The 22328-nt window shown below is 38.7% G+C and overlaps 1 protein-coding gene across 2 annotated transcripts in view; it reads right to left on the bottom strand.

Annotated features, from left to right (window-relative positions):
- LOC145986361 (endothelin-converting enzyme 2-like) overlaps positions 1–22328 on the bottom strand; it is a 187852-nt gene that overhangs the window by 58925 nt on the left and 106599 nt on the right. For both annotated transcript variants that reach the window (XM_083120254.1, XM_083120255.1), the window contains exons 2-4: positions 5594–5729; positions 3862–4020; positions 1781–1929 (exon numbers count right to left, since the gene is read on the bottom strand). In XM_083120254.1, coding sequence (XP_082976380.1) covers positions 1781–1929; positions 3862–4020; positions 5594–5729 — 444 coding nt within the window. The remainder of the gene's footprint in view (positions 1–1780; positions 1930–3861; positions 4021–5593; positions 5730–22328) is intronic.

The following is a 22328-nucleotide window of genomic DNA, read 5'->3' as shown; positions in this document are numbered from 1 at the left end:
CAGGGCCTGTCAAGCGGAGTTCTTCATTACATGACATGGGGTCAGTGCATCGAGTCCCCGCTGTTTTCTAGCTTTCGATACAGGAAGCCCACTACTTCTATTCAAGTAGTTTCCCCAAGTGTTCTCATGATGCTGAGTAAACACCAACATTTGAGAGCTCCCATCAGGAATTGAATCTGGGACCACTTGCACCAAAGGTGAGAGTACTAACCATCTGGCTATGTGGGAGCCCAAAAAGGTCAAAATGATTGATCCCAAAACTCATTCTACAATAAATAAAATAAATGCAGAAACTACTTCATATTTACAATGTTTTTTGTAAACTTTTGCAAGCTTTCATCCTTGCTGTTACATGCATATACGTATAATCAAAGCATTTATGGCTGCTACTTTTAGCATGTAAAATATTGTCAGTAGCCACCTGTTGCTTTTTCTAGTGACAGAGTAGCTGCAGGACATTTCATCCACCAAGTCTACGCCACCCTTTGTTATGTTATAAAATGTAACTTTAGGTTTTCTATTGTCACCAGTCTGTGAATCAATGGCCTTGCTGTGGTTCATAGTTGACAAGTTTTTCTTTACTCAGATCATACGAGACCAGTGTACAAAATCTTTCCCAAGAAGATAATATTGCTCTTCCCTATTCTTGCTGGTGACAAAACATGCATGCAGCCAGCTAATGTTTGTTTTTCATATTGTTTCAACTGTTGTGAGATTGTGCTGGTGAAAAGTTCTCATTGGTTACATTTTGGCCAGAACCTGATATTGATTCTATTATACATTTTACAACAGAATAAGTAAAAATGCTACATTAGTGCAAGAAACAGCATTGTATACTTGCACAAACATAAACGGTCATGGTGGGTTACAGTGACCCACGTACAACCTTTCCTGCAGACATGTGAATGCAAACGAATATCACCTATGGGACTGTGGAGGGCAGAAGGAGATAAGATGCTACTGAGAGTATGGCCCATCTACCTCAAACCCTAACGGATTGGTAAAGAAACAACAGCTAGGGGTGGGTCATGATGACCAGCGTGACTGCTCACGGGTTAAGAAAAAATACAATAATATTTTGAATATTCGTTCAACATTAGACCTGAACACACATAATGTTACGTTCTAAACTTCTAAAATAAGCATACATAATTACTAGATTCCCTTCCTCCAATAACACATGCTCACATTTTCAGAGAGATTGAAAGTATTGAGGAGACCAAAGCGTGGCCAAAGGTCGCATTAGCGAACGCACAAGATGTGGCTAAAGGCCATGTCGAAAGTGCGACAGTCCAAACATAAAATTGGGCCTCCCCAAAGGCATAGGGGTAATGCGTCTCAAGAGGTCCCAGGTTTGACACCTGGATCCCACTTTAAACTGTGAGTCCAGTCCCAATTAGCCAATCTATGCATACAAATGGACTCATCTTTCAAACTAAACATAAAAATATGATTAACCAATATTCATCAATCAGAAAAAAAAAACTGTACAAAAATCTACAGAATTATACTGCAATTACTGTTCTTAAAACTGCACAAATTATGAATATGTTGAGCATTTTTCTCATTACTTTAGACAAAAGTAAATATACTAAATGTTAGAACCAATATCAATATTTTTATTTGCAGAAACTCATATTTCTGCAATGAATATGCAAAATGAATCATATTGACATTGTTGTTATTTTCCTTGGTAAGTGGTAAAAGATAATGATAAATTATTTTCCAATTGTGAACAAAGGATTAAAAAAAATGTATCACAATTTAGCAGTTAACGTACCTTAATAATATTTTGCTTTGGATTTCTAGCATCAACAACCACACTTATTTTAAAGAAAGGTGAAACGCCATATTCTGAATGAAGACGCTGTATCGCCCTGTTCTGATCCCAATTAAGAAATGAAAAATCTCTTAGAACATTCCAACCACCTAAAATAATAAAGCAGCAACATAAAATAATTCAAAAACCTAAAGATATGTAACAAAAAGTAATGCATCACGCTCCAAATTCTGGCATGCAAAAAGCATTTTACATGAAACAAACCATAATGTAACTAAACAGAATTAAGGACAAAGATAAACACTTGAAGTTTAAACTGTTGAATTTAATATGATGAGCACATCTTCATTTCAGGTACTGTATTGTATAATATTTTCATGAAGATGCATGTTTAATTAATATTACTACAATTTTTTAAAGTGTTTCTGAAATGTTTGTGTCTCTTCTTCAATTTTTATTGTGTGACAAATTATCAAAACAAGCAGGAAGAAAATTAAACCTTCCATTATTTTTTTTTTTTTACTTTTTATACAAAGCACATGTTCAGAGAGTCTGAAGATACTAATTAACAGCTATTGTATTCCAGTAAGATTCAGTCATGAAACCAAAAGATTTTCAAAATTCTTCCCCATTTAAAAATGACAATTTTGTGCTTAGTTAAAAATACTTAGTTGTCCACAAAACTAATTTATCACAGTTCTATTACTTTCAAGGGAAACAGGTTGGTGTGAAAAGGCACACTCAATTGATTGATTGAATGATTTCATTTATTTTACTTTGCTTTCTTGCCACTTTGGCTAATTATGAAGATGAGGATGGGTGGTGATGAGATGAAATGGGTGAAAAGACAATCACAAACACTCAAGGATAGGACAAGGTCCACAGAGGATTATACTGGCCATGAGTTCAGATGCCAGACCCTTGTTAGTCTGCAAAATACAGTCCAGGGTGTACTACGTGGAAGGGAGGTTACATCTTAAGTGTTGTCAGTAGCCATCAACTATGAAACTATGAAAAATTAGTTTCATGATAAATTAGTACTTTATTCCAGTATATTCATTTGCTTCTGCAGTTTTCATTTCATGAAACCTGGGCTATTCTTAGTAATTGAAATAATGAATGACATTCAGAAGTATGAGAACCATAATTCACTAATACTCCACTATCTTGGTGAGACAGAATTTCATTTAGCAGAAAAAACACTGCCTTGCATAATCAGATAATTCAGTTCTCTCCTAGTTGGACTGGACAATGTGTATGTGTAACTAGATCTGCATGTCTGCAGGAAATATTAAATTATCTTTATTTTTCAATGACACAGTTATTTTCCACAATGCGTTGGATTCCGAGCAACAGAATCAGGTATTCTGTGGAAATTTATTGTCTCATGTTTCATCAAATATACCTAAAATTGATTCTAAAATCGAAAAGACGTCTTAAACTTCCTGGGAGATCTTAATAACAACATTGATTATCTTTGCTTGGGTAAGTCTAATGATAAATAACTGAAGGTTAAAATAATTTGTCCAATTCGGTGGGATGGATGTTATATCTCACTTACAGGAAGACGATACATAAATCCTCTGTGTAATTCTTCATCTTCTTAGAATGTGATGTAGGACTGAACTGAATAGCATGTTTTATTTCTGCAATGAATTAAAGGACTGGCTAAAAAAAAATCACCAAGTTCTAAAAAATATATTTTGTTATAATGCTCCAATGTTATATAAATGTCAATTTTCCCATATCATATTTTATGGTAAAGACCTTGCAATTTTTCTACATTTAAAAGTAAACCTTCACAATTGCTTAAAAAAAATAACAATTTAATCTTGCCTGTAACTTAAGAAAAATATATTCTACAATCTGCAAAATGAATCCATACCACATACAGCAATGACAGTACATAGTGGTGTCATTTGTTGCCTTTGCCTAAGGCAGCCATAATATAATATCCATGTGGTTCCTACTGTATTGTTGATATCTAAACAATCTCTATCAGGTAACATAAGTTATGTCTACCTTGTAAGGAGATAGTTATTTCACAAGTGTAGAAATGGATAAATATTCACATAACCTACCTAATTCTGTAATTATCTTTTGAAGTGGATTTTTTCCATCAGACTCCACGCTGTCTAAATTCATACACGATTCATAGAAATACTTTACTTTCCACTGCAAAGAACTCATGTCTGTTGGCTGAGGAAGTGTTGTAATGATTGAATGTATCTTCTCGTGAGCTGAAAAGAAATACTACATTATCCATTACAGGACACTTACATGTACAATGTGTATTAATTTATACATCTATAAGGCATGTATAAGGCATCTTACAGAGCTTTAAAAATGTTAATACATGTAAGTAGTGTAACCAAACCAACACCATGGCAAGTCCAGTACCTGATTTTTGGATGTGGGTGGGCCACAGATCTGAGTGGACCATACGTTTAGAAAAAAAATATTCTGATATTCACATTGTTGTTACATGATCAAACAAGGAGTTAGTATCCAATAACAGGAAGTTTAAATATTGGAGTAAAAATTAACCAAATTCAAATGTTGCATTGAAAATGTATTAAATTGTGATATGCCTCTAATGCTCTATAGTAGCATGTGCTCCGAAACAACAGATCTTGGATTTGAATCTTCTTAAAATTTCTGTCATATTCATAACAAGGACGTATTTAGGGAAGGGGGTCCAGGGGATCCAGACCCTCTTCCCCGAAAGAGTTACCTAGTATTAAAATTAAATAATGAAAATATAATTGTTTTCGCATTTGTTCTATAATCGATGCTGGCTAGAATTAGATTGAGAACGTAGAACTTTGATGGACAGCTTTGAAGGACAGTACCAAAGAAGAATTATGGACATTACTAGATTAATATGTATAAAATATTAATCAGGAACTGTACTCTCGTCAACTGGATCTAACATCCTTTTTTATTATTCAATAAATATTCAATACGTTATCTATTTGATATTAATTTCCTTGAATGACACTTGTTTTATTCAGATTTTGGCATTCTTAGCTACATGTGAGGTAGATAATGAATATGTGCTCTTATATCTTTATTCCTGTACAGTGTTTTTATCTATTCATCTAATAATAACAATATATAATGTTAATTTAATTTGTTATTGTTATTATTATTATTCCTGACACACTTGATTCGAACCCCCCCTCCCCCAAAATATATTTCTAGATACGTGCCTGATTCATAAGTTTATCACGAAATTTACGAATTACATTTTGACAGGGTGCTCCAAAAGGTGGGCCATGACTAATTCTGGTCTACTCTTATTCATGGATTGGTATATGGAGAATATTAACAAAGATTTCATTCTGTGTATAAAAAGAAAATATAGTTTCTGCAATGGAAATAGGATATTTGGAATGTTATTGTCAATATAAACTGAATGTTTGTTTCCTGCATACTGTACAAATAACAATAATAATAACAATAATTATTATTACAAAACTTTATTCATTACGCAAGGTCCAGCAATATGCTACGTAAATGACATTTGTTTTACCCTGTGGGAAATATTGATATATTGTTTTTGCTTTCAAAGGTAAGGACTACATACCCTAAAAGCATTTCATGTGCACAAAAATATAAAATAAAAAATCAGAAATTTTATTTGAAACTACTATGAACCCTACCAATAATTATTATTGTAATAGCTTTGGATTAGAATGTAATTTTTGACCGTATTTGTCAGGAAGATAGTATGAAAATAGACTGGAAGGGGAACAGGCTAAAAATATATTTCCAAGATGAGTTTCATTACATATTATTAGATTATCTTACCCCTATATGATAAGTCTTCAAAAACATTCCACTTGCTCTTGGTTGGAGGAATGGCATTTCTCTTCAACCAGCCTCCACATGCAAAGTTCCAAAAATCATCACATGGTTCCACACTAGAGTCCATCTTCGGTAACATCTGTAAATAAATATTTTTGTCGAGTTAATGCAATCATGATATGATTATTATTAAAAAGTAGCATTATTGCATATAGCAACATTCTTATTTCCTTAAATGCATGATATGGATTAATGGGGAGGATGATGCAGAACATCCCCACCCCGAGACCCAAGTAGCCCTGGCAGGGATGAAGATTTAAGCACCGCGTTTAATGCTGTAACACAAATATTGCCATTACATATTTAAATGTAAAATGTATCTAGCAATAATAAACAGGTGGATGTTGAGAAGCTAAAGAAGGAAACACTAGTAAAGGAATATACAACCTCTCTGAAAACACAGCCTTCAAAGGACAACCACTATGAAAACACAGCCTTCAAAGGGCAACTACCCTGAAAATATAGCCTTCTAAGGTCATCATCATCATCCTTCTTTGCCGTTTCGTGCCTCTGGCTGGGGGGGGGGGGGCATAGAAGTCAAGCCTCTCCATTTTCTTCTGGTCTTTCACCATTCCTCTCTTTTCACAGTATTCCAATCTTGTCTTCTTCTAACACTCTTCACTATCTGCTCTGGAGATAGTGGTCTCCCCCTCGGCCCTATTCCCACTCCTTGTGCATTGTAAGATTTTTACTGGCACTCTTTCTTACTGTAGAAAGCTAAAAATACCATGTGTGTTGCAAAGTGCCATCTGTTCCTGATCTATCCTATCCTGAAGCTTCACCACCCCCACTGTCTGTCGGATCTCCTCATTCCTTATTCTATCCCTTCTAGTCTTCCCCAATATACTTCTTAAAAGTTTCATCTCCACTGCCTGCATCTTTCTTTTGTCTCTCTCTGTCATTGTTCAAGTCTCTGCTCCATACATAATTATTGGTACATAGTATGTACCATATATTACCTTCTTGCATTTCATAGGTACATCCCTGTTCCATATTAATCTTTGAACACTTTGATAGAGACCACCTCCCATTTGTCCTCTTCTGTTTACCTCCTCATATATTCTTCCAGTTCTCTCAATTATGCTTCCTATATATTTTACACTCTATATTTCAAATGGCAACAACCATGAAAATACAACTTATTCAATCATCATGAAAATACAGCCTTCGAAGAGCAACCACCCTGAAAAAACAGCCTTCAAAGAGCAACCACCCTGAAAAAACAGCCTTCAAAGGGCAACCACCCTGAAAACACAGCCTTCAAAGGGCAACCACCCTGAAAACACAGCCTTCAAAGGGCAACCACCCTGAAAAAACAGCCTTCAAAGGGCAACCACCCTGAAAAAACAGCCTTCAAATGGCACAAAGCACAACCACCCTGAAAAAACAGCCTTCAAATGGCACAAAGGACAACCACCCTGAAAACACAGACAACCACCCTGAAAATACAGTTTTCAAAGAACCACCACTCTGAAAACACAAGTCTTCAAAGGATGCCCAAGACAGAGATGGTATGGCAATGTACTGGAAGATGTGAACAAGCAGGAATAGGAAACTGGGCAATCAATTGATTGATTGGTTGATTTGGTGTTTAAAGTCCACTCTATGCACAGGAAGGCTAATCGGGACTGGACCTAGAGATTAAAGTGGGATCCGAACCACTTGTGCCTCCACTGGGTAACTGGGTAATCGACAAGGGCACATTAGGCAAGAGACAGTTACAAAAAAAGTCATCCCCTCTCCTCAAAAGAAGGTCGTTTGTCTGCCAATGGCCTAGTATGAGTTGTCAGGATTTATTTTACATGCACGGATGCTTCAGTGAACGAACATATCACAATTTGATTCAGGAATCAAATCGTGGATAGGTGGCTTGGCTACATGTGGGGCCACTTACTCCAGTCTGTCACACCCACTTGTCAGAACAGCCGGTAGCACGTGCTGCCCTGCCTTGGGTGGGACGGCTACACGAATAACCGGTTCTTGCCACTCAACTTCCCTTCCCTGGAACAAGCACACCTACCCAGCGAATAAATAAAATATCGTATTACTCCCAGCAAGTCAAAGGTGTATATATATTCTCCATCGTCACTGTTGCTACTAATAATGAAACCTTAAAGCTTTGAACTGGTTGTATGAAAAGGTTTTGGGCAGCTGGTAGGGTAAGCGTAGACCCAATAAATACATATCTATATTTTTATATACAGTGGAATCTTTTTAAATCGAACTCTAAGGGAATATGAAAAAAATAGAATTATCCAAAATTCGAATTAACAAAAAACATGTATCATTAAAGATGATGTAATTCGAATAATCCAAGTTCGAATTAAGGAGTCCGCTGTATAACCTTCAAATTATAAATATTTCATACTGGGTATTAAGTGAAGAGTCTCAAGATCGAATCATGACTACGACGAAGAATGGTGAATTATCGAGTATGTAGTGACAAAAAGAGTTATACGTAGCATGACACGCGGAAGCTAAATCAGGAAAATCAAACTCAAGTATTTATAGTATGCCACGTCAATCTAGTGCGGGAGGGTACATTTGATTCATACCAAGAACGTATTTAGAGACCAGGAGATCCGGACTTCCCCGAAATACTTACTAAGTACTAAAATTGTTTAGCATATATTGCATAATCGATGGCTATTTATTTCCGCCGAACTTGTTGGAAGGCAAATATTATATTGGGACCATATGGCCTTGACGGAGAGTATCAAAGAAGATTTATGCCAGGAACATTACTTTTCGTCAAGTGTATCTAACATCCTTTTTTGCTATTCAATAAATAGCGATGTCTTTATCTACTTGACATTAATTTCCTTGCCAGGCCAGTTGCTTTATTCAAATTTTATCAATCTTAAATACACGCAAGTGAGATAATGAATACGTGTTATTACATCTCAATTCTTATACCGTCTGTTTAGCTATTCATGTAATAACGATACAATATTAATTAATTTAATATTTTAATTAATATTATTTTAATTTGATTTAATATAATTATTCTAATTTAAACATTTGGAAACCTCCCCCTCCCCCCGAAATATATTTCTAGACACGTACCTGATCTCTACCGTTCGTTTTGACATACTGGAAAGGGTCGGTCGGGGATACGGATATATCCTCTTGAATATACAATCCCTAGTTACGCCTACTATTCAGAAAATCTAACATCTTCCTAAATTGGCTACACAGAGCTGCGGTGGTCCACCCGGTAGGGCGTCTGACTGAAACGCGGGACATCCGGGTTCGATTTCCAGAGCGGGTGATTTCAGGTGAGATTCTTTCCAGCAGGATTCAACCAGTCTCTAAGACGACCCTTGGGAATAAAGTGGCCAGGGCGTGGAGCTGATCTGAAGGAGGCTGATTGGTAGTGTTTGGTATGTTGCTTCATGTCCTTGTGTTCTTGGTCTAGGTATTCGTGTTGTCGGCGAGTTGCATCATTCGCATTTACTGTATTTCGCCTTGTTGTGGTAAGTATCCTCTTTTTGTATGCAATTTGTTCTAAATTTGAAAAGCACAACAGCGAACTTCCCAATACACTGGGACTTCCTTTGCCCGAAAGCTACAGTCCGGCAGAATTAACTTGAGAGAAATGGCCGCTCTGTGAGTGATGCAACTGCGCTCGAATTGGCTAGAGCGGGGGACTTCCCGCTGTAACGGGCCAATGGAAACTCGGGCGCGCGAAATGTTACCCAATGTTGAAAGGACTCGCGTGCAGTGACTGGTGAAGCAAGCGAAGCGGCAGTGCATAGAGCCTCGTTGTTTTCAAATTACGAATTAAAGGTAAAGAATAAACTGTTTATCCATTTATTGTGTAAGATAGAGTACTTACAATTTTCTTAGCATGTCCTCTTAATACAGTGATATTTCCGTTACACAATGTACAATTTTTCAAATCTCCATCTCCCGTTGTCAGCTGATTGCCCGTGATTCGCGTGAGTCAAGCGTTCGCTGTAGGTTGGTACTCCTGCAGCGGCGCCGGCAGCCATTTGTCTCAAGTTAAATCTGCCCGATTGTAGTCAACAGCGATTCGGGTGATAAAATATCGCCAGTGCGCGCCAACGTGTCTTTCATTTTTACAGGAAACAGTTCCGTCACCTTGAAAATGGAGCATTAAGTAACTTCTTAATCGCCGTGATTTAAAAGTCAGTGAGCGCATTCCGATACCAACGCTAACGTTCTATTCCGGTGATAAAAAAAAGTTGCTCAACCAGAGTTATTAGATTAGGCCTTAGCTAATTGCTGTTAAATAACCGAAGTGTCAAAAGTAACATATGTAAACAATAACTATTGTACTTTGATTTCGTAATTGTCTGGGAAGTGCAACGAATGCTTAAACTCAAGGCGCGAGAAGCTATTCATGAAAACTTGTCAAAAAAATACTGTTGTAATATACTCCAGGAATAGTTTACGGCATTGCTTTTCTAAATGTTTATGATTTATGAGTTGCTTTCAGTCTCCACTTCCGGTTTCCAAATATTCTATTTCGAAATACGGATATCTCTAATTGCATTCGCTCAAAAAGCATTTTTATTATTATTATTCCCCATAAAACAAATGTTTTCTCGCTCACTGCAAGTCTTTACTAAGCCAGGATGCGCACACAAAAAAAAAAATATGTAGGTCGGGCGTGACAGCTTTACCAGCTAAGACCTTGAATGCCTGTCAAGGTTTAAAATCCGTCAATGATCCACAGCGTGTAGATTGAAAAGAATGAATCAAATCTGCGGAACTCTTGGTGTGGCCAGGGTTGGCTAGGTAATTTACTAGTTACGCTTTTTACGTAAATCACGCGTAATTTACTACGCGTAGAAAACCAGATTTTTACGGAGATGTAAAAAACTATTTTCTTTGGAAAATTAGTAATAAAAAAACTACTTCAATTGCATATATTACATTTCAAACTTTATTTTCTTATACTATTTCATCACAAAATCATTATTTTCTGAAGTTTCTTTATACAACCACCTCACACCCTCACTAAGATTTTTTTAAAGAATAGAACTGCTCTTTCATATAATAATAATAATAACCGTGGCTCTACAGCCCGTAAGGGCCTTGGCCTATCTCCCGACTGCTAGTCTCCCTCCCACAGTCCAGGTGTGGAGTTCTTCAAACAGTAATGGGGTGACGTGGGGTCAGCACGTCGAACCCCCAGCCGTTATAGGAGATTTTTATGAATGGGTTACGCTACTCACTCGTAGCTCCCCAATATCCTCACGGTGGTGGGTTGCTACCGGTCCTATACAGGCCGAAAACCCATGCTCTTTCACATATTTCTAAACATTGAGAAACCTGTTGATATATACGTCTTGCACTAGTACCTACTTGTATTTATAACATAGCATAACAATTAACGACAATTTATTTGGATTGGATTTCAAAGTTTTAGTAACAGCTTCAACGTTCCTTTTCATGCGTATTATACCAGGTGGCGCAAAAGTCAGTTTACCCATGCACAAATTCAAGTTTATACACAAAATTCAAGTATACATACAAAATGCAAGTAGATACACAAAATTCCAGTTTCAGTGGTTTTGTTCCAAGTGTCCTCTGTTGTTTGCAATACATTGTGTGCAACGATCAACAACAGAATTGCAAATACGATGCAGTAAACTTGTATCATTGTTGATGACATGAAACGCATTGATAATTGAGTATTTCAGTGCATCCAAATCTGCCGGTGGTGATGAGTAGTCAAATCACAAAAAAGTTCAGGCCATTTGTCATCTAACATCAAACAACCACACTACAACAAGCCAGACACTCAACTGTCGACAAAAGAATAACGAGTGTACTGTTGCCAGTGTCACACGACAATGTTACCAACCGCATACCTAAAAATATTACTTAGCACAAGAAGCACATACACCATCGTAATACTATTATCAATGTGCTTTTTGGGTAAACTGACTTTTGCGCCACCCTGCATACTTAAAAAGACTAATTATGATGATGATGATGATGAATATGGAAGTTTGTAAAATTCCAATACAATAGCACATACAAGTTCGGAAGGGAAGTTTTTAAAGACCTTTCTTTGTTTACTACCACTGTCAACTGCCAAACATAACAATAACCATTGAAAAAAGCATGTTTTCTTTCAATTTTTATGTTTGATTGTAGTTTATTACGTACTTCACGTTTCATACGTGTAATTGCAACACCCTGGGTGTGGATGCAGAATTTTTGTGGGGATGGTTTTGGGAAGGTTTTTGTTGCTGTTACTCAACAGTTTGCTCGCTTGAGACAAATGTCCCGTCGCTTATGAGATGGTCTAAGCGTTACGGATAACATACTGCAGAAATATCCACCCAGTGGAGTGCGCAGTAAGCGGTTGGTGGGGGACCAGTCTGAACAAAAAAGGAAACGCCAACTGAAGAATAGGTTTTCAAAATATAGGGCAGACTCTAAAAAGAGAAGCCAAGCCTAAACTCATCTGGATCCACCACAGTGAATCTATCGCTCTTTAGACCTGTCATTCAACAACTACACCAGCACCGCTTATGTTTTCGGAAAGGCCAACTTATGGTCATTTTGGAGTCGAAATTACAATTACACAAAACAAGTTTGCAAACATTCGCATTTCGCAAACAAATCTGCCAACATAACTGGAATCAAAGTGCAATCCAAGTTCAGTAGCCACTGCTCTCACACAGGAATATTCTTTTCTTTTGTTAATGAAGTAATGAAATATCAAATAATGATAAATTGAATGGTCTGTTTGGCAGGAGTATAAATACCAGAATGCCAAGTTACGAGAGACACATTAATGTGTAATACAAAGACGACTGCTTCTTCCCTCACTGACCTTGTACAGCGCGATGCATAAATATTTTCATACAATTTGTCCGCTGACATGTTCGTTCACTTAATTTCGCGCAATCAGAGGTTCGCACAGAGAGCAACAACGCCAAGGGTCTCGAGATCGAATCCCGGCCCGGGTCAGAGGTGTTGTTTGTGAATGTCCCTTCAGCAATTTCATCATATCGTCTCTCATCCTCATCGTCGCGATCAGACAAAAGTGGTAGAAAAGCGACGCCAAATTAAAATCAAATCAAATCAATCCGAGTTTCAAGAATTGAAGCTGAACGCCACAGAAGCAGTTGACAACTTCTGCTTCAGCATCCAGCATGAATGAAAATAGTGATCTCACGCTGGTAGCATGTGTGCACCTAACCGTACCTTACCACCACACGTTCGACATTTACATACACACGCGCGCGCGCATGTCACATGGTAGTATTCTCAAAATGAGCATTGGCACCGATGGTGGTCGTGTTTTGTTTCTACTCGAGGACAGTAGCCTAATCCTTCTGGTCAATATTTTGTTTTGTCCCATTTGAGCCTATCTACTACAAACTGAAATGACACGAGGAGTGAGACAGTGGCGTACGCCCGTAGCTAGAATTGATCTCCATCGCGGCCTCAAGTGTTATCAGGAAGGAGGGCTTTGTAGACCAAGTCCATTTTCAAAAGTTTAACAGTATTAATTGAAGGTAAATTACGTTTGTAATTTAGAAATATCATGCAAATACTACAGTTTTTTTTAATATATTTTCTAATACATCCCTTGAAGTGTTAATTGACTTCTTCTGACATCATCCCTTACTACACACTCAATACTCATTTTGATGATACAGATATTTATATCATAAACAAAAAAATACACAATATTCAGTCATAGTGCCTACAGTACATTCCACCCCTGCCCGAAGCAATAAAACTTCCCTTCCTTCCCAAAAATTGGGAGCTGCTGACCTTTGACGCAGATGTGGAAGGGGCAGCGAAGTTCCCTTAAAAAAGAACTTTCTAAAGTCTACAGAATCTTCTACCTAGACTTCGACTCATAAACAAGATGAATGAATGTAATAGCTGCTGTCTGCATTTTCACTTTCCACTGCAAACAAATTATGCAAAGAAAAAAATAGTTTTACCTAATGTCCTAAAGTCAAGAGGGCTGATGACAGTTCCAGGGGGGCTGAGCCCCCCCGGCCACTATGTGTCTGTCTACGGGCCTGTGGCGTACCCAGGATTTTGGGACGAGGAGGTCGATATTCAGTGTATTGGGCAACTAGGGGAAATATTACTGGAAGTATCAATTGGAACTACAGTAGACTCGCGATTATCCGTGCTAATTGGGACCAAGACTACCTCGGATACGGAAAAACTCGGATAATACAGAGATAATGTGCTAATAGGTCGTAAATGACGAAACAACACTTGAAACTGTATAGTAATTATTTATTACTAGTACAACATAAATGAGAAGATTACTTTTTCCGCTTAGAATAGGCCTAAACATACTTAAACACCACCGTAACAATCGGATACACCGGCAATGGAACGAACACGTGCAGCGCGGACTGTGGCTTGACTCCAACTTACTAGTAAACAAACAGGGGGTGCGTTATGAACCGCGATGTTTTCCAACCACTTCCTCGGTTAACCGGGGCCTCGGTTAATCGGGACTCTGTTAATCGCGAGTCTATTGTATTGCAGTCATAAAATATTTCTCTCGAACTAACCATTGATCCAAATGGATATATTTTCAATTACAATGTTTGGTCGTTCAAAATTGTGCCCCTTACAATGGTATGCGTTTCGACTATTTTATTAACTCGTTCATCACATTAATTGGTTTCTTGTGATTTTGTTTCCATTTCCAAAATGCAATTTTAATCCAAAAACCGAGAGCATGATTCTGAAGATGTGTCACAGAGTATTTTTCGAACACACTCAACAATGATCAATATTTACACATAATTTGAATAAAATATCTGTGGGGCGTCTGGCCCTTTAAGCGCAAGCCTGGCTACGCTACGGAGTATCCTCTTTTATTGGTTATCGTGGGCACACACACAATAATATTATAAAAATGACCAGAGAAAAATGAGCTTTCGTTTGAACAAAATCAAAAAGTTTCTTGCCGTTGCAGCATAAGGAGAGTTTTGTTCTGAAAACCTTATTTGCTTGGCAATGACTCACAAAATGGACGCAGTTATTAACTTTGCTTAACAGCTGTGTCCTTGAATATCAAGTAGCTTGTATAAGGAAAGCTGTGTGTGATTAGATATAAACGAAGCCTTTGATTACCATACTCGATCCCTAAGACATGAACTTTTTTTTTTCGGTCCATCCCGGAAATTGCAAGGAGAACAATCGGAAAATAATCTGGAGATTGACCCACGAACAGAAGAATCACTGCGTCGGACATACGTGACACACCCCACCCGCTCTCAAATTTCCGAACCCCCCACGCCACACACATACATACGCACATAAAGAATAACGGTTTTTAAGGCGAAAAGTGACAGTATTGCACAGATATGCATTTATTTCAATATCGTCGGAATGGGCAATGTTACTAAAAATAATCCCGATTGTACAAGAGAGTATGAATTTCTCCCTATGTTGCAAGTGCAAGCGGTTTCTCAACTTGGTTATTATGCTTCTCACGATATTTGAAAAATATAATGATTAAGTATTTTCAGAATCTCGTGCATTTCTAATGGAGAAAAAGCGAAACAACTTGAAGTTGCGGCTAATCAAATGTGAATTTTCGACGACAAATAAAATCTTCAACATGTGCTCTTTCCGTTAATGTGATTTTCTACGTCATCGGAAGTTTAATATTTATGTAATTTATTTATTTAATAGTTAATACCTTTAAAGACTCGTTAAGTTTTATTCAGAGTAATTCATATTCTGATAACGATCGTTTTCTATCTGTTCCTAACATACTAAAGATTTTGTGTCCGTGACTGTAGGCTACATGTTGAACTGATATCACGTTGCCTTCTGCAGTGTGAACATGTGGACATGAACATGAATATAGGAAGTAACATTAGCAATACCATAGAAATTAATCGCACAGCAGCCTGTATCCAACACAGTGGCATGCCTAGCAATTTTCTAAGCGGGTTATGACCGTAACGTTAGACTGGATGACTCATTTCTGTTACTGGACAATACCCGGTGGAGGCTCATAGTGGTTCGGATCCCACTTTAAACTGTAGGTCCAGTCCCGATTAGCCTAACTGTGCATAAAGTGGACTTAAAACACCAATTCAATCAATGTTACTGGACAATGACTAGTTCTCCATCTTCGCATAGATCTGCTTCCTGTCTTCTACGTTTAGAAAATCTGGACTGAAGGAGGACCCTTGATCACGACACAGATAATTAACACAACATAAAATAACAATTGTTAATACAAGGTGACTAATGATGACACTATTGTTTAAAGCTTGACAGCTACAGCTTGCAAAAGTAGGACAGATAATCGCAATACGCAAACCTCAGAACAGATAAGAAGAGGCTGCGAACAAAACAAGAATTAAAAAAGAAGATGGAAAGTATAAAAACGTCAAGATAAGTGTCATTGGAAGAATAAATGACGTAGTGCCGCGCATACAAAGTCAGAAGTAGTTGAATTTTAATCCGATTAGAATCGTGTCATAAGGAACGTTGCTACCGATTGAAGGCTTGAAAACCTGTTTTCGACGAGGTGCAATCATAAAACATATCCAATTCAAATTAATAGCGCCTCCGATTTAAGGTAGAAAGAAACTACTTTCAATTCTTGTAAGTTATTAGTCTGCAATGTAGCTAGTTTGATTGTTGAAATCGTTTACCAAGTACATTATCTGGTTTGATTTTGCATATGATGGGTACAGGGGGAAAACCTGGTAAGTCCAACTTTATCGATTTGCTGTTTTCGATTACACTAAATAGATCCGGTAGTGTAGTTTTGTATGGTGTTAAGTGTACAGACACAAAACTCTGTATTCTTCTCTTGTAAAAACACGAAAATGAGACTTATTCACTTATTAGGTTTTCCCCCCGGACTCCTCATGTGGATTTGTCATTATTTTTCTATATCAGTTTCAGTGCAAAAGAAATTCGGAATAAAATAGGGTTGTTAAAGGTCCGGGAATTTTAAATAAATTCAATTCCGGTCCAGGAGAGAAAATCAGCAAGTGTGTTTGGGTTCTGGACCGTAAAGGACCTTTTTATGTATAAAGTGTTTCAATTTTGTCCAGGAACATTTTTTCCGGCTGAATTTAAATTCGGTCCAGGAACCTTTTATCCGGAACACTCTAAATACGGTCCAGGAACCTTTTTTCAACGAAACAATATGCAACTTGTACCGAATTGAAATTGTGCGTGAAAAAAAAGTTTCGGTCCTGCAGCGGAACCCAATAGAACCCATTAGAATTTATGGGTTCGTGGCCCTTGAACAACCCATGAATAAAACTTCCCAGTTTTAGTTGGGAACTTGATGAGCTTAGCAATCGCTTCTACACAAACGTTCTGAAAAGAGTACATGCACGTACATATACGAAAACAGAAGTTGCAGTTACCACGTGTTCTGATGCTACAAAATACCTCACTTCCTTCAGAACAGGTACGTTGAGAAAATGAATACCATTCTTCTTTGTTTAAAGCATGTTTTCCTCCTTTTTACCTTCTTGTACTGTTGCTGCTTGGTTCACCTTGGTTGTGCGTGTTTACAAAGCAGAACAGAGTATCAAGTTACACGCTGACTTGCCTGTTGTCCTTCTCAATTTACCTTTTTCTCGCCTCTTTGCACCACGCGCACTCGTTGCGTCTCCACGTTTACCTAAATGCATGTTTTGCATATACCTGACGGCAAGTGGCAGGATTCAAAGTCCACAAAGAGATTGGCTCATCTTTTATTTCAGTAAGAGATGGAAAAATGGGATCGGTACCTGACTACTCCCACCCCCTCGAATTTCCGGAAATGTTTCACCCACATAAAGATTAGAACATTCCGAAGCAGTAAATTGTTCATGAACGACGACTGTGAAATTTTATGGCTCTTTTAGTTCCATTTCTCCATGTCGCGTAATCTTAACTGAAATTACTTTCACGTTATCTGTGACGTACACCGAGAAATAGCTGTGATTTTTAAGAGGCTCAGAACCTAACTACAAATCTCACTCACGTGCAATTTTCTCGCCTAGCCTTGAAAATAATATCATATACATGCATATACATATAATGTGTAAGGTACTCAAATGTCAACCTCTCGTGTAGAACACAATGCAGACTTACGAGGTTCTGGCGCCTGGGCACACAGCAGCATAACCGTGTGTGGAGCCTGTGTTGTGTCTGTCCTTGTGTGTTCATGAATTCCATCTTATCAAAATTAATCGTCATCTTCGCGATTAGCCAAAAATGGCAGAAAAGGGAAGTAAAATAATATATAAGTTTGATCATCTTCTCGCCCAAAAGTCAAATGAAGTCTGCACTGCTGCCATGCTCATCTTCTGGGACAGTAAATGGACGCCAGTACCTACAGATGACCATTTTACACCCTTCAGAGTATACGAGGAAATTTCCCCTTATCTGAAAACATTTTTTTTAAAAAGAAGTTACAAGTGCAAGTTTGTACAGGACACATGCCACAAGTTAAAAAGGTAAGGAGATATTATAAATTCCCTGAGACAGTATAAAGGGACCGTGCTTCTCAAAAACCTTAAAGTGCCTCCCAGATGGCGCAGTGGTAGCGTCTTCTCCTTGTAATCAAGGGGTCCCGGGTTCGATGCCTGGTGGAGGCACATAGTGGTTCGGATCCCACTTTAAACTGTGGGTCCTGTTGCGGTAATGACCGACTTATAATTCGTTGAGACTCTGGTTATTTAAGTTAACTGTTTTACCTTAGGCGTAGTTCTACCAGATGAATAACACGGTACATCGATTTAGATTTTAGAATATTTATAATACTAAATAATACATATTGGTATGTAGAACCGTAATTACAACTGTCTAATATCGTAGATAATAGGAGACGCGCGCGCGTAGTATGTTGCACGGCCGAGCTCACATGAGCAAGTCAATCAGTCTTCTCGCTGCGCGCGCATGCGCCGCAGACGGCTCGCAGCAGAATGCTTTCATTCCCGAACATACTCCCCCCGGTTGAATGAACATAATTCAACCAATCTCCGTCTTTACCTATGGGGAGGAGCACAATTTTACCAACACTTCTTCTAAACACTCCGTCTTTCGTTTTCACTGTCACTACACGCACTAGTCCATCGTTCCCAGGATGCACCGCTTCCACCTTAGCTAGTTTCCACTGTAGTGGGGGTACGTCGTCCTCCTTCAGTAGTACAACTGTCCCTGGAGATAAGTTCTTCGTGGAGGATGTCCACTTCTGACGTTGTTGAAGAGAATGTAGGTATTCTTTATTCCACTGCTTCCAAATGGATCTTCTCATCTTCTGTATCAGCTGGTATCTGCTGAGTCTATTGTCAGGTATGAGGGTGAGGTCAGGTTCTGGAAAGGTTGTTATGGGTCTGCCAATGAGAAAATGCCCTGGAGTTAATATCTGGTAATCTGATTCGTCGGGTAAAATGCAAAGTGGTCTTGAATTTAATATTGCTTCAATCTGGCAAAGTAACGTACTTAACTCTTCGTAGGTTAGTATGGTGCTTCCCATCACTCTTCGTAGATGATGTTTTAGCGATTTAATCGCCGCTTCCCAGAGTCCACCGAAATTTGGCGCTCTTGGCGGTATGAATTTCCATTCAAAGTGCTCATTTGCAGCGTAGTCTTGAATGACATCTTGAAACTGGGTAGATTCAAACATATTGCGTAGTTCCTGAAGTTCTCTGTGTGCACCTCGAAATGTACTGGCGTTGTCACTATAAATGGCTGCGCATTTTCCTCTTCGGGATATAAATCTTTTCAATGCAGCTAAAAATGCTTCAGTTGTTAAATCGGTAACAATTTCAACGTGTACAGCCTTCGTTGAGAAACACACAAAAAGTGCAATGAAACATTTTCTCGTCGATTTGCTCCTCGGCGCTCCAGTCTTTATCCTTATCGGTCCCGCGTAGTCTACGCCACTGTACATGAATGGATAAGCTGCTCGGATTCTGTGCTCCGGTAGATGTCCCATCAGTTGTTTACTAGCTTCTGATTTGAGTCTATGGCATTTAACACAATAGTGTAGGAAGTGCTTAACTATTTGTCTTCCCCGGACGATCCAATATTTTTGTCTGATAGAGGAAAGTAGTAACTGTGTTCCAGCATGAAGTAATCAGCGATGTTCGTATTCGATTAACAGCCGTGTAAGATGGGCCTTAGGAGGCAAGATTATCTGATGTTTAGCCTCAAAGCGAGATCGCTTTCTTGTAAACGTCCGCCCACGCGAATAATGGAATCGGCGTCGAGAAATGGATACAGATCTTTTATTCCACTGTTCGGAGAAACTTCTCTCTCGTGAGTCAAGTCTTCTATTTCCTTCGCGTAGAATAAGGCTTGCGTTGCTTTAATGCACGTATCTGTGGCTCGTTGCAAATCCTTGGCATTCAGTTTCGAAGTATCAACATTTCTCTTCGTGGGTCCCTTGCAATTATCAATGAAAATATGACAAAGTGCCATAACTCTTATCATTCTCAAAAGGTTAGAGAATCTCGTAAGAATTTCATCTGATTTGTGGGTAGTTACCAATGAGGTTATCTTCACCTTTCTCCGTTCTGGTACTTCTATAGGTGCATTCATTCCAAAACTGATCTCGTTGATGGCCAACTTCGGATCTTGATCTGATTGGCTTAGAAATGCTGGCTCTTGTAACCAAAGTGAGTTTCCCTTTAGCTTCAGGGGTTCGACTCCTCTCGATAACATATCAGCAGGATTATCCTTTGACCTTACATGCCGCCAATCACACACCTGCGTGTACTCCTGTATTTGAGCCACTCTATTTGCCACAAAGGGTTTCCATGTCTCTGGGTCCTTTGCAATCCATGCCAAAACAATCTGCGAGTCTGTATATAAATATACCTTGTTTATTTGGAGATTCAATAAAGGTATCACTTTATTAACTAATTTTGCCAAGATAAGTGCTGCGCACAGCTCAAGGCGAGGTAAAGTTATTTTCTTAATCGGTGCAACTTTCCCCTTGCTGCACAATAACCGTGAATTAACTTCTCCTCCTGCAGTTACAGTTCTGACGTAAATGCACGCGCCGTACATTCTCTCAGACGCGTCAGAAAACCCGTGAATTTGAATGTTTATTATCTTCCCTTTAGGTAAAATACATCGTGGAACCTTAATGTCTGAGATATGGCATATTTGTGCTTGTAAAGTCTTCCATTCGCTTAATACATCTGAAGGTAACTCGTCGTCCCAGGATACCTTTAATTTCCATAGTTTCTGTAGAAATTGTTTAAACAGTGCAATAAGAGGCCCAATAATTCCGAGCGGATCGAAGAGTTGCGCGATTTCACTGGCAACCCTGCGCTTGCTTAATGTTTCTTGAACGTTCTAATCGTAGCAGGGCAAATTGTTTTCTTTCTTTGCACGTATCGTCGAAAAGCTTTGTTTATCGTAAGGAGGTTTGCTGCAGCCAGCAGCCGTATTGTTTCTTTGATTGTTGATAGCTGTGTGATTGTTTACAAAACAAGCGTTGGTGTCTTTCTCTGCTTGATCCCGCGTAGGGGAAGTTATAATGTATTTCTTCCTCCCGTCGACTGGATTGCTGCGTGGATGGTAGGTTGTAAGATGATGTTTCTTCGCCGGTGCGAGTGTAGCCAACTCAGCATGGCGTTCTGGCGCAAGCGCTGAATCTCCGGCCGTTAATATGCAAAGAGTGTCGGCGGTGGTATTCCAATTGACACCTAGAGTTTTTGTACTGTCGTCGTTAAACAGAATCGTGTCTTTAACTTCCCGTAGCTCTAAAGGTATAGTTTCCATTACTCTTGCAGAATTGGATGCCAGTAGTACAGCAAAGAGAATTCCACAACCGAAAATGAGGTATAGTGAGGTACACAGTGTTGCCAACCTCTTACTTGAAAAAATAACCAAGGTTTTTTCTTTTTCGGTCTAACCTAACCTCAAACAAGGAGCTGGCAATCTTGCTTGAGGCTTTTCTCGCAGTGTTGCCAGCTGGGGCTCAGTGGGGCTCGGTGCCAACCTCTTACTCGAAAAGTTACCAAGGTTTTTATTTCTTGGGCTAATCTAACCTAACGCGAGGAGCTGGCAATCTTGCTTGAGGCTTTTCTCGCAGTGTTGCCAGCTGGGGCTCGGTGGGGGCTCGCAGTGTTGCCAACCTCTTACTCGAAAAAAATGACCAAGGTTTTTATCTTGGTCTAACCTAACCTCAAGCAAGGAGCTGGCAATACTGCTTGAGGCTTGTTTTGCAGTGTTGCCAATATTTTACTCGAAAAGTTACCAAGGTTTTTATTTTGGTCTAACCTAACCTAAGGCAAGGAGCTGGCAATCTTGCTTGAGGCTTGAGGCTTGCTTTAATTAATTGCATAAATCAAGGTTGCCAACCTACTGGTATTTCTACCATGGTTTTTTTTACAAAAAAAAAGAGAGAGGGGGAAGAGTTAAACAACCGACAATGCTGCCAACACCTACCTATAGTTTTTCTTACTTGATAAGGGTTTAACCAATTTATACACTGGCGTAACATACACACACTGTGCAATAGAGCCGGCAACAAATATATACTGCCGTAAAAGAGAGATGGCAACACAGTATGTGTGTGCGTGTGTGCGTGTATAATATGTAGCATTATTAACTAGAGTGTGTTGGCAACCCACCTGCAATTAAAAAAAAAACTAGAGACGTCAATGTTGCCGTAAGATAAAGAGGGAGACTAAGCTGGCAACAGTGGTGAGCGAATATGCCTTAT

The sequence above is a fragment of the Lepisma saccharinum genome, chromosome 4 (assembly GCF_977018435.1).
Source record: "Lepisma saccharinum chromosome 4, izLepSacc3.1, whole genome shotgun sequence".
Lineage (NCBI taxonomy): Eukaryota > Metazoa > Arthropoda > Insecta > Zygentoma > Lepismatidae > Lepisma > Lepisma saccharinum.
The sequence above is the reverse complement of the archived record's forward strand: the minus strand, read 5'-3'. Positions and strand labels throughout refer to the sequence as shown.